Here is a 13,792-nt window from a genome sequence, read left to right as displayed (position 1 = left end):
GCGTTAACAGGCGACATCGAATGTGATGCATATATCTTTGAAACACTTTTTGTTAAATTTTCTAACTGGGTGGGAAGTAGGGTACAGAAAAGAAAAGGGATGGGGGGAGGGGATTCCCTGGATTCACTCCGCAATCTAGCAGCAATAACATCTCATCAACCTAACGTCTTGGTCCCTTAAGTTTTTAGTTTCAGTTTTGTTTTTGTTTTGTGTCTCAGTTTCTTTACGTCATTAAGTAGCTACCCAACATGCCCATTCCTGGTCATATTTTTCCAGGCAACCTCTCTTCTTGCTAGACATTTTCTCATATGCACTAATAACCTCCATTTTGTTAATGATAGTTTCTATCTGAGGAACCTGCTTGCTCTTCCAGTTGCCTGCTAGGGCAACTTTGGCCACCATCAAGATATTTAAAATCACTTTTTTGTCAGGATGTATGTCTAGATTGGGTATAACGTGCAGTAGGTAATTATCTGGTTGCAGAGGAATGCATGAACCAGTCCTACTTGAGATCAAGGTTTGAACTTGCTTCCAAAAGTCGTTAAGCAGGGGACACGCCCAGAATATGTGGAGCATGGTGCCCGTATCTGACTCACATCTCCAGCATAGGTTCGCGACCCCGGAGTACATAGTCGCTAACCTCTGTGGCACCAGATACCACCTCATAGTTATCTTACTGTAGGCCTCCCATAGCGAGAGACTGCTCGATGCCTGTTTAGTTTGCTTCATTGCAAATTGCCACTCCTCTTGAGAGATTTGGCGACCTATGTCCATTTCCCATTTTGTCATGTACTGCAATTTATCTGGTGTATTACTTGCGATGAGTGCATTATAACATATGGAGAGCGGTTTCGCTAACCTATTCAAAGATAGTTGGCTCGGTTGGAGTGTTGGTGATTTGTTTCTAACAACTGTTTGCTTGCTACGAGTTAGTAATATATTTTTAATTCTTAGGTATAGAAACAGATCTCTAGGATCTAATCCTAACTCCCTTTGCAAGTCAGCGAATTGTTTTACCTCGTCACCAGACATTAAGTCCCCCACTAGTCTCGCTCCTTTGCTCAGCCATTTACCCACTTGTAGACCCGGAGAGTAGGCTGCTAATGCTACGATTGGCGCTTTCCTAAAGAGTTGTGTCGGGTCTAGCACCAGCGGGCTCCAGACTTTCCACGCTTTAAGCATATTGATCGAGCACCGTATGATCGGGCCCGTAGATGTTTGAGGTATGGAACATGTCCACAGATAATGGGCAGTGTCATGCGTTTCAAGGCATGCATTCTCTAATGACAACCAAAGTGGATTACATGTGGTGTTGTGATTCCTGAGGAGTCTTATTCCCTGCGCCAAGAGGGATGCTTTGTAATATGCATTGATGTCTGGCATACCCAGCCCACCTTTACCATGGGGAAGTCCCAGGCATCCTTTAGCTACCCTTGAAGGTTTTCTCTTCCAAATGTGTGCATTTACTGTGCTTTGGAAAAGTTTAAGCAGTGAGTTCGGGAGGGATATGGGCAAGGTTCTAAAAAGATACAGGATGTGTGCAGTGTCATCATTTTTTAATTCTTTATTTTGACGTGCATGAGGGTAACAAGCATTCTCGCTATGCCACAACAGCACTTGCGAGTGAAAGGTAAACAATGAAGTTAACAATATAAGCACATTAATATGTCAGTGCACATTTTTTGTTTTTATAGAAAGACATAGGAGTAAGTTAGTTTATCATAACGAGTATATTGAGAAAAATTCTATAGGTCAGCATCACATCAGCCTGTTCTCATTTTTCGCTACATTCCGACCTCGGCTTGATAGGTCGCATACTTTGAACATTATACCCGCTCCGTCAACTATGTGTATCATCTGGGTGATTAAAGTAGGACTAACATTGTCCCCAAGAAACTACCTGATATGGCATACATTCTGTCTAGCAATGTACAGTTAGTCACGTATAGGGTACGGCTAAACAGTAGACAGGTCTAAGAAACAAACATAACTAGAACATTGATATCCAGCTGCATAAACCTATTACTGTCCTGCAATTAGTCTAGCTTATGGGAGGCTATATTGGCTGTGGCTTTGAGGAGCCAACATGAACTATGTACATTTTAGCTGATATTTAACTTATTAAAGAGGAGTGTCACATGAACCCCAAACCATGGGTTAGCAAAAAAAACAAAAACAAAAAACAAACAAAAATAAAGTACTTAGTGGGTGATGCCCCTTTGGAGCCTGGGTAGTCCTGCTTCGCCTCATGTTGTGACCACCGCATTGGTATCCAAGCGAGCCCTCTGAGGGACAAACGGGGCAACCCTAGAGGGGTCCCAAATGTGCGCGGTGGCGGTATAGCTCGAGCCAGATTGGGCTAGCGCATCTCGTGGGAGGCCGATGGTTTCCAGCATGGCCGCTGCTTCCTTAATGTCTCTGACCGCGTGCACGGAGTCTCCTTTCAGGATGTGGAGTAGCCGCTGTGGTCTCCAGCGATATGCGATAGCATGGGTGCGCAGCAGTGAGGTAAGTGGCTGGAGAGTCTTCCTCCATTTCAGAGTGTCCCCAGATAAATCTGAATAAAACGTGAGCGCCATGTTTTCAAAGGAGAGTGGCGAATTCCCTTTAGTTACTGCCTGTACCGCTGCTTTCTCCCTGCCGTTGCTGAATCTGACCACCAGATCCCTGGATGCGGTCTCGGGGGCTTTTTTAGGCTTTGGTATGCGAAATATCCCGTCAGTCATAACGCTTTTTGCCTGCTTGGGCGTAAGTAGTGACCCTAGCAGCCTTCTCACCAGGTGCGGGAGTTCTGCGTCTGGGATAGCCTCTGGGACCCCACGTATCTTGAGGTTGTTTCGGCGCCTGCCGTCTTCCATCACAGCCAATCGTTGTTCCAAAGTGGCTTGTTGTGCCTGGAGAGTCTGGACTGCACCAGAGAGAGTGGTGATTGTCTGGGTATGTTCAGCTGCTGTCGTCTCCACCGTCCCCAAGCGGCCTACCAGGCCCGTTAGGTCTGCTCTGAGTGAGGCCATGTCGGCTTGCAGGGTGAGCTGGAGGCTGTGTAGTAGCTCCTTCAGGGTGGCATTTGTCACCGGAGCTGAATCAGTGGTCTTTGGAGCTGTCTGGGGCCGCGGTGGGAGAGGGGCCACGGCGGATCCCATCCCCAGTAGTGAGTCCTCTGAGGAGTCTGAGTACTCATCCATCTCGGCAGCCATCTTGGGCCTGCCTGAACCGTGGGCCTGCCGGAGTAGATCTCCTATATTCATGCCCGCTTTGGGCTTATCGGGCTTTTGCTTCTTCAGCTTGCGGCCCATGACCACTGTTAGCACCCGTGGTCCGTTTTGCCAGCGGAGGTAAGGGCCAGTGTCATCATTTTGATTAGATTGATACGGCCTAGCCAGGAGGTATCCAAGCCTTCCCATTTTTCAAGGGTATGTTTAACCTTATTTATCATAGGGTAGTGGTTCTCTTTGGTCACTGTCTGGAGGGATTTGGCCAGCTTGACGCCTAAGTATTGTAAAGATCTTGTGCGCCAGTCAAAGGGGTGTTGCGGTTTTAATTTTTCCAACACATTTTTTAGTAAATTTATCGTCAAGGCTTGAGTTTTGGTGATATTATTTTTGTAGTATGATATTTGTCCATAACCTACCAGCGTTCTCATAAGAGAAGGCAAGGAGGACTCTGGATTTGTAATAAATAACAGTATGTCATCGGCAAACAGAGCTAATTTTTTGGTTCCCCCCCGGTGTGATCAACCCTTGTATGGTAGTGTCCTGTTTCACTGTCCTTATGAGCGGTTCTAAACAGAGAATAAAGATGAGAGGGGATAGGGGGCAGCCCTGTCTAGTGCCATTTCGTATGACAAATCTTTCAGAGATAAATCCTGTGCTAAACACTTTTGCCGAAGGGTTTTGGTATAGTGCCATTATGCTCGACCTGAAGGCCGGAGGGAACCCCATTTTGGCTAGAGTAAGCAGCATATACCCCCAGTGCAGTCGGTCGAAAGCCTTCTCGGCATCGAGCGCTAATAAGAGTCCTGCTTGGTGTGAGGTGTTTGCCCAGTCTATCAGGTTCAAGAAATGCCTGGTGTTGTCCCCTACCTGCCGGCCCTGGACAAACCCCGCTTGCTCCTCCGATACAAGGTCTGGAAGGATTGGTTTGAGTCTGGAAGCAATGAGTTTGGCATACAGTTTAGTGTCTGCGTTCAGGAGTGAAATTGGGCGTAGATTTGCGCAGTGTGTGGGGGGTTTGTTGAGTTTGGGCAGTGTCACTATATGTGCTTCCAGCATTTCTGAGGGCATGGTTCCTGCCTCTTTTATGTGATTAAATAGTTTGGTGAGAGGTGTGATTAGTTGCTTGGCCAACTTGATATAGTAATAGTTTGACATACCGTCCGGTCCTGGGGCTTTGTGTTTGGGTAGAGATCTGATTGCAGTCTCTACTTCGTCCTCTGTGAAGGGTCTCTCCAGTTGGGTGCATTGTGTCTGTGTCAAACTAACTAGGGGAGCTTTGTTCAGGAAACGGGCTATTTCGTCTTCTGACGGTTGATGTGTGTCGGGGTCTCTTTCTAATTGGTACAGTGATGCATAGTATTTCGCTAGTTCGTTTACTATGTCCTGAGGGTTATACAACTTATCTCCTGTAGCGGAGGTTATGTACGGGATTTTGGATTGCAGTTTAGTTTGCTTCACTTTGCTGGCCAACAGTTTTCCAGCCTTGTTGCCCATGACATAATGTGATTGCTTCAGCGACCTCAGGTGTCTTTCCGTGGTGGCGAGGTTGAGGTTATTTAGTGTTGCGCGAAGTGACATCAGTTGTGTATGTGTTGCTAATGTGGGTTTTGTTTTATGGATGGCTTCTACTTTGGCCAAGTCTTGTTCAGCTTTGTGCAGCGCCGTGTTGTGTAACCTTTTTGTTCTAGCCCCTAATTGGATCAATTCTCCCCTCATGACCGCCTTATGAGCCAGCCATTGTGTAGGTACGGATGACGAGCACTGAGCATGGTCTGTGAAATAATCCTCTACCCGTGCCTGTATTCTCTGGAGATGTGTTGGGATGTCCAGTAGGCTGTCATTTAGACGCCAAGTGCCCCGACCCCTAGCAGGATACGGGATTCGCATGGTCACCACATGCGGGGCATGGTCGGACCACGTGATCGGTCCTATTTGCGCTTTAGTGGCAAAGGGCAGCGTTTTAGTGTCTAGCAAACACAGATCAATTCTCGTGTAAGTCCTATGGATCGTTGAATAATATGTATAGTCCCTCCCACTCGGGTTAAGACCTCTCCAGGTGTCATAGAAGTCATGCACATGCAGCAGGTTTCTAAGATGTAGGCCTAGGGAAAATGAGTGCTGTTGTGGTTGCTTGTTACCTTCTCTTTTAATATCTACGCTGGGGTCCGGGGCGCAGTTAAAGTCCCTGCATATGATTGTGTGACCCACTTTGATCTTGTCAACTTTCCGGAACACCGTATTAAGGAAAGTTTTTTGCCTATCATTGGGTGCGTAGATGGAGGCTATAGTCACCGACAGACCGTTCAGGGAACCCACTAATATTAATATTCTCCCATCTTTGCTAGCATACTGGTTGGACGGTGTGAAAGCCCAATCTCTGTGAAAATAGATGGCAACACCTTTGGCTTTAGTCGCGGACCTAGCGTGGTAACCTTGGGGGTAGGACTTGATATTAAGTTTTGGGGGTTTCTTAATACAAAAGTGCGTCTCTTGTAGGCTTATTATTGCTGCTTTGGATTTGGTAATTTCTTGCACCGCTAATCTCCGTTTATGGGGGCTGTTGAGGCCTTTAACATTTAATGTGAATACAGTTAGGGAATCATCCATGATCCTGATAGAAAGTTAAGCTGTACCGGGGCCTTGAAGTGTCATTCGCGTCTTGCGACACGTGGTGTGAGATCATTCCAGGACAGGGAGAAGGGAGGGAAAAAAGAGTAAACAGGAATGTGGAAGAGGATAAAAAATAACCAAAGTATATACAAAGCGCTCTTGAGAATACTAGCGCTCTACGTGGGTGAGGTGTGAGCAGGCAAACATTACCCCTTGCACGTCTTATCCTGGGGTCGTACCTAAATTGTTAGGCCGAGTGTATAACAGCCTTACTTCCTGTAGTTTTGTATTTACCCTTTAACATTGTCTAAAATAACAGGTGAATATCCGCTGAACAGCGGCAATTAGTTCCCAGTCGTCTGTCCCGCCACCCTCTAGACATTGCGCTGACGTGAGGTATCTTAGTACATTATCACTGAGGTATGACTACCGTGTACCCCCCTCGTGCTGCATCTATTATGGGAGCTATGTGGCTCCTGTCCCCTTGCGTCTGCCCCGAATCTCAATCCACTTGGGTGGTGCGAGTTTGGGCTAACCCTGCGCCATTGAGTCCCGCAACCTTGGCACTAGGGTATAGCAGATAAGATACAGTCACTAACATGGTACAGATATATACATACTCACAAACCAGTTACTTTAGCATGTCAGGTATCAGAGGGTTAGCCATGGGTCAGAGTGTCTCTTAATGTTCAATAATTGCCGTGGGACAACGGCATGTCTCTGTCGGAGCAGGTCTCGTAGTTTCAGTCCTTCCTACGCGGTGAGCCCGCCATCTGCCATTCCGCCTGCGGTCGTTTCGGGGATGCTGCAGTTGAAGCGTCTTGTGGTGGTAGCGGGAACAGGCCCCATTCCTTTAGTAAGCGCATTCCCACCTCCGGCTCGTTGACAGTGTGTGTCTTGGCATTCCTCCAAATAAGTAGCTTTGTCGGGTAGCCCCACCGGTATTGAATGTCGTTGTTCCGTAGTGTCTTTGTAACATTAATGAACTCCCTCCGCCTACTCATAGTCATAGCCGACAGGTCTGCGTATAATTGAACGCCTGCATATGGTTCAGGCATCGTGGACGTTTTCCTCGCCGCTTGTAAAAGAAAGTCTTTGGTTTTGTAGTAGTGAAAACGTGCTACTACATCGCGCGGCGTATCTTGTCGCAGATTTTGCGGCTTCGGTAGCCTGTGGGCACGATCCATCAGCCAGTCTTGATCAGCTATTTCTGGTACTAGGGACTTGCACAGAGACAACAGGTAGTGAGGTAGTTGTTCTCTTGTGACACCTTCTGAGATTCCGTGAAAGCGCACATTATTTCTGCGCGAGCGGTCTTCCATGTCTGCCATTTTCCTTTTCAGGAATTGCTGTTCTTCTACCAGTGATTGCACAGTGTCTGCTAGTGTGTCTTGTGCTGCGCAAATGTCATCAGTGCGGGTTTCCAGGTTGTTAGTCCTTTCTCCCAGATCTGCTATTTCCTTTTTTATATCATTTGTGGCTTTTCTCAAGTCAGATTGTAGGATAAGCCTGAAGTCTTGCAGCATTGCATACAGCTTCTTCTCCGTGACTGGGGCGTCGGTGTAACGCTGCTCCTCATACTCCATGTGAGGGTTTGAGGCCTGTGATGCCTCCAGCTCCTCGCCGCCGCCATCTTGCGCCGGCCGCGACCGGTCTTTTTTCGCCGAGCGGATCGAATCCGTCAGCTTTGTCTGCTTTGCTGGGGCCATGCGAGGTAGGAGAGGTATATCTTGATCGTTTCTCGCCGTGTAGCGGGGGGTAAAAGCTGCTGTAAAGTCATGCTGTGGCTGTTTCGGACCGGGAGCTCTCACTCCATGCGTCCGTCCACCTCGGCAGTCGGCCACGCCCCCCCCTGCTTGTTTTTCTGAGTCTAGCAGCATGCAGAGTTACAGCTTCTGGCTTCAATATAGTAAGATTTTGCTATATTTATGGAGGCATGAGGGGCCCAGGGGGGCTACATGGTGGTTTTAACACTAGAGGGTCAGGAATACATGTTTGTGTTCCTGACCCTATAGTGATCCTTTAATTGATCAGCAAATGTGACCACCTCTTTAAAAGTCAAAGCTTTAGCAGTTTGCAAGTGTGGAGCATTCAGCTGTGTGCATTCCAATGCAATGCCAAGGAGGAAAGACATCAACAATGAGCTTAGAGAAGCAATTGTTGCTGCCCATTAAACTGGAAAGCGTTATAAAGCCATTTCCAAACAATTTCAAGTCCATCATTCTACAGTGAAAAAGATTTTTCAAAAGTGGAAAACATTTAAAACATTTGCCAACCTTCCCAGGAGCAGACGTCCCAGCAAATTCACCCCAAAGTCAGATCGTGCAATGCTCAGAGAAATTGCAAAAAAACTAAGAGTTACATCTCAGACTCTGGAGGCCTAAGCATTTTAAATTTTAACATTCATGACATTACAATTAGAAAAAAGTCTGAATACGTATGTTTTGTTTGGATGGGTTGCCAGAAGAAAGCTTTTTCTCTTTAAAAAGAACATGGCAGCATGGCGTAGGTTTGCAAAGTTGCATCTTAACAAACCACAATACTTCTAGAACAATGTCCTTTGCACAGATGAGACCAAAGTGGAGATGTTTGGCCATAATGCACAGCACCACATTTGGCAAAAACCAAACACAGCATATCAGCACAAAGTACCTCATACCAACTGTCAAACATGGTGGTGGAGGAGTGATTATTTGGGATTGTTTTGCAGCCAAAGGACCTGGGAACATTGCAGTCATCGAGTCAAACACAATCCCCTCTGTATACCATAATATTCTAGAGTCAAATGTGAGGCCATCTGTCCGAGAGCTAAAACTTGGGAGAAATTGGGTCATGCAACATGACAATGATCCCAAGCACACCAGCAAATCTACAACAGAATGGCTGAAAAAGAAAAGAATTAAGGTGTTGCAATGGCCCAGTCAAAGTCCAGACCTCAATTGAAATGCTGTGACAGGGCCTTAAGAGAGCTGTGCATAAGCAAATGCCAGCAAATCTCAATGAACTGAAGCAATGTTGTAAAATAGAGTGGGCCAAAATTCCTCCACAACGATGGGGGAGACAGATATGATAAAATCATACAGAATATAATTACTTCAAGTTATTGCTGCTAAAGGTGGTTCTGCAAGCTATTGAATCATAAGGTGTACTTAGTTTTTCACAAATGGAGTCTCCTTTTTGGCTTTATTTTTGTAAAATAAATCATGACACGGTGTATGTCAAGTTTTTTTTGTTCATCTCAGGTTGTATTTACTTAATTGTAAGCCCTGCTAATGAACAGATAATTGTTATTTTGTCCTGATATGTAAAACCATAGAATTCAAAGAGGTGTACTTTTTATGTGCATCTGTGTCAGTATATATGTGTGTGGCAGTGTATGTGTATATGTTCAAAATACACCCCTGCATTCACACGCCAACATTACACACAAATGCGCACCTGCATTCAAATGGCAACAGTACATACAAATACACCCCTCCATGCACACACATACTTCAATAGAATAACATGCTTAGATTCAAACACACAGACACTGCTCACAAATACAGCCCTACATGGATGGGCAAATGGTAGATCCCCAGCTGGCACAGCATTGTGTGAGTTGCACAACAGTAAAAGACCTACCATTTAGCCATGCTTGCACTATTGGGGGCCCAAAAAAAGTCTTGCACAAATTATCTCTTTAATGTAGTTCAGCTACTGGTTAAGGGGAAAACTTTATTGCATGACAATGCTATCTGAGATTAGTGGAAGTTACAGACCTAGATTCACTCATTAAAATGGTGGCAGAGGCCAGCATGCAATGTAACTTCCACTTATCTCAGCCAGGCCAGGGTATGTATCTTCTAATTATGCCTGAGATTAGAGACCCCCGGGATAAACTTCAAAAAGAGGGAGAAACTATACATAGACAAACCTGAGGATGGCATGATGCCACTGATTGCAGATTCTGTGGCCGCTCGGACAGCCTAAAAGATAAAATATACAATTTTCAAGTAAAATGCTTTCCTATGGGGATTTCGGCGATGCTGAGGGTCCTCACATAGCGTGAGACGTCCAGCGTCGCTTAAAACACTTTTCATGTTCTAAGAACACGGAAGACCCTCTTATAGACAGCCACTAGAGGAGGACTTAACCCTGCAGGTAATTATTGCAGTTTATAAAAACTGTAATAACTACACTTGCAGTGTTAAGGGTAGTGGGAGTTGGCACCCAGACCACTCCAATGGGCAGAAGTGGTCTTGGTGTCTGGAGTGTCCCTTTAAGCCCAAACAAAAAAGAATTTCCATTGCCTTAATGATCCACCCTGGGAGCCATATGCCTATCTCTCGATGCAAAGCGTGCCCTATATGTGAACTGGGATGTCTATGAAACAAAAAGCAAAACACAAGAACATGATGCATTGCCGCTGGTGAATGCAATCTTGCCTAGCCACACTACTTAAGCCATGGAGTACAGTTCAACCCCTGTGCCCATCACTTCTCTCCTGACTGTTACTAACAAGTGATTCCCTGCCATTTAGCAGTCTGGAGGAGCACTATACTAGTGATCTTTTTTCCTGTAATATCAAGCTTTTGCTTTGAGAATCAGGTGCTTGATGTAAAATACAAAAACAATCTAAAGGTATTCTGCTGCATCTCCCCCACCATTTGTAAAGATCTCGAGCTAAAGCTGCTCTCATCCTTAGCTACACTCCCAAAGCCTTCCACAGCAAAAACTCTGATTTCTAATAGTACACTAGCAGCTATTTATTTTCTTTCTCTCCATCGCTCACCTCTAATTCACTCATTGTTTCTTCTTCTATTTCCTCTATGAACTGCAACTGCTCTAGCACAGCACAACGAGACCATAGTGCAGACAGCTCCGGGGCCATCCAGCGCGCTGATACAAAAAGAGAGACACTGTACTTGACAATACAAATCACTACAATAATACAGAAGGACACATCAACAATCTGCATGTATAAATGAAAGCTTAGAAGCCATGGGTTCCAAAAATACTCACAGTACGTGGGAGAATTGAAGAGCGTTGGTAGAGTCCTGAATTTTAAGTGAGGAATGGCCACAGGAACCTGGAACATATCCATACAATACAAAGTGCTCAATACTACACAGAACATACTTGGGTTTATAACAGATATGTGTAACTAGTAGGATGCGATTTTGTGTGTATTTTTTGTGTATTTCTGTAGTACCCTGGTTACTCAGTATGACCAGAGTGTGAGACTTGCCATTACATAGCTGAAAAGAGACTTGCGACCATCCAGTTCAGCCTTCCTCACATTTGTTTTTTGCGGTTGATCCAAAAGAAGTTAAAAAAAAAAAGTTTGAAGCACTTCCAATTTTGCAACAAACTAGGAAAAAAAATCCTTCTTGACCCCAGAATGGCAGTCACTTTATCACACTTTAGCTACTTACCATTGCATGAGTGTGTGTGCTTGGCTCACTCATCTGCTCCTGCATCTGTTTTCTGCTGATCTGTGTATTTTTGTCTATGATAAGCTGGCCTTTTTTCACTGCATGCCAGGTAGGAGAACGGCGAACAGGAGACAAATCAGGGAGTAGGAGCTTAGAGAGGAAGAGACAATCCAGGAATGATAATTAACTCCATGAAAGGGAGGTAGAGATGCCGAGCTTCAGAGGAGAAAATTGCAACACAGAGTAAATCATCATCAAAATGACATTAAGAGGGGCCTAAGCTCCATGCATGAATGGAGCAAAATCTACCTCCTATCTACATAATGATTCCATTAACCTGCTATCTTCTGATCTACCTCTGTCGGCCAGTTAGAGGAGTATTAAAACCCTATATGCTCACAACGAGGTACATGAGCCAAAGGATTAAGTTTCCTAAATTCAAGTATACTCCCTATGAGATAAGTAGCAACAAGAACAGAACATTGAATACATGCAGAAACAATATTTTTAGAGAACATTGGGCCCCCAATTAATATTTCTTTAGTATTTCCAAATAAGTAAAGAGGGCAGTAATTATAAATGATGAGGTTCAAAATGAATACAGTGATGAGAGGCAAATAATGAAAAAGAATACACAAATTTCATAAATCTAAAAAAATAACAACTAATAATTAAAGTCTTACCTGAGGACTGCTTGAAGTAAGAAGAAGAGGGGAGAAATGCTGAAGGGAACGATGGTCGGGGCTCATATCTAGAAGAAGGAATAGATATAGATGACATTTATATGAAGAAAATCTTTCTCAAGGCGCTTCCTGTGGAGGTACTGCACAGTGAGCAGCACTGACATTCAAAGTCTCCACCCTCTGTATGGAGACATTGAACTTTCCTCATAGAGAATGCATTGATTCAGTATATCTCTATGAGGAGATGTTGATTGGCCAGGGCTGTGTTTGGCTTGTGCTGGCTCTGCCCCTGATCTGCCTCCTTGACATTCTCAGCCAATCCAATGCTTTCCTATGAAAAACATTGTGATTGGCTCAGATGACCACTTCTGACTATGTCAGCCAAGCAGGCAGATCAGGGGCAGAGCCATCAGCAACAGAGTGGAATAAGGGTAAGATTTCTCTATATTTAAGGGGGCAAGGGAGGGGGGGGGGGAACTAGATGGTATACATGTTTGTGTTCCTGACCCTATGATATTCCTTTCATTTTGTCCAGTAAATGGGGAAAATGTACACTCTTTAATCCAAAACATAATTTTCCCATTATCAGATGAGTATAGGATTAGCAAGTGGACGCTCTCAGAAATAATGAGCAAATAAAATGAAATAAATACAAAAGGGCAGCTAGATCAGTGGTTCCCAAACCACTCCTCAATGTATTTGCCAATCCAGTGTTTTTACAACTGGGTAATCCCTAAATCCTGGACTTGTTAGGGTGCCTTGAGGACTGGTTTGGGAACCCCTGAGCTAGATCATCAGTTAAGTAAATAACTTTCACCACCATTACAATAAACAAATACAGAAAATAAACAGCACACCAAGTATATATAAAAATAAATGTGAATACTTATACCCTTCTTTTTGATCAAAGGACAAAAAAAGAGAAAATACTAAAATATATATATAAAATAATATCATAGCACAGTATGTTTGCTACATAAATATATGGCAACAATAGGTACAAATACACCTGTGTGCAGATAAAACACACACTTAGTGGGTAATGAGTGAAAAACACACAAGAAATTACCCTTTGTTATATAGTATTGTAGAAGAAAGGACTCCTCATATCCTCATAACAAATATAGAAAAAATACCAGAACGGCAATCTACAATACAATAATAGAGGCAGACATAGGGCAATATTGTTTGCAAAAAGATATGAATTTTTAAATAAATGTTGATTGCACTCACAAACCCAGTTTGATTGTAGGCATATCGTAACAAATAAATGTAGCAGCTTCAGGACTTTGGAACATCAGTGGTGTACATACTAAAAAGAAGGAGAATAATAGTGCAGAGTATCTCAATAAAAGTTAACACGTTTTATTAATAATAACACTTACAAAACCGAAGTGTAAAATAGGCACATCACACTCAGGTGGAGGTCTCTTATCGCAAGGTCCACAGGAGCAGGAAAAGCCAGATGGATTAATAGACAAATAAAAACAAATAAAATAAATACTCTGTACACTATAGCCCTACGCGTTTCGTTCAACGTTTGAACTTCCTCAGGGGCATCTACTGGAGTGTTGTCCTCATGTAGGCATGAAGTGAAGTCCCAGTCCTCTTCTTTTAAATCCATCTTTGGCGCGAAGCGATCAGCTGTGCGCCGTACTTCCGGGTCCGGACTCCGGCGCACTTCCGGTTACGTCCAAATTACGTTCCGGAATTGCTGACCAAGCCTCATTCTGGTTTTCGTTTCGCTAGACAGCACAAACATGCGTTCCACTTGCGTTCCAATGCTCGTAAATGAGCAGAAAAAAGTCCCCAAGATAATATTAATGAAAAAACGACAAATATATATGCATTAATGACTGAATTAAAA

The 13,792-nt window shown here is 44.2% G+C and overlaps 1 protein-coding gene across 1 annotated transcript in view; it reads right to left on the bottom strand.

Annotated features, from left to right (window-relative positions):
* REC8 (REC8 meiotic recombination protein) overlaps window positions 1-13,792 on the bottom strand; it is a 142,071-nt gene that overhangs the window by 13,107 nt on the left and 115,172 nt on the right. Inside the window, exons 11-15 of the mRNA XM_063456522.1 lie at window positions 11,926-11,993; window positions 11,243-11,392; window positions 10,830-10,896; window positions 10,600-10,706; window positions 9,742-9,793 (exon numbers count right to left, since the gene is read on the bottom strand). Of these exons, the coding sequence (XP_063312592.1) occupies window positions 9,742-9,793; window positions 10,600-10,706; window positions 10,830-10,896; window positions 11,243-11,392; window positions 11,926-11,993 (444 nt within the window). The remainder of the gene's footprint in view (window positions 1-9,741; window positions 9,794-10,599; window positions 10,707-10,829; window positions 10,897-11,242; window positions 11,393-11,925; window positions 11,994-13,792) is intronic.

The sequence above is a fragment of the Pelobates fuscus genome, chromosome 5, assembly GCF_036172605.1.
Source record: "Pelobates fuscus isolate aPelFus1 chromosome 5, aPelFus1.pri, whole genome shotgun sequence".
NCBI lineage: Eukaryota > Metazoa > Chordata > Amphibia > Anura > Pelobatidae > Pelobates > Pelobates fuscus.
The sequence above is the reverse complement of the archived record's forward strand: the minus strand, read 5'-3'. Positions and strand labels throughout refer to the sequence as shown.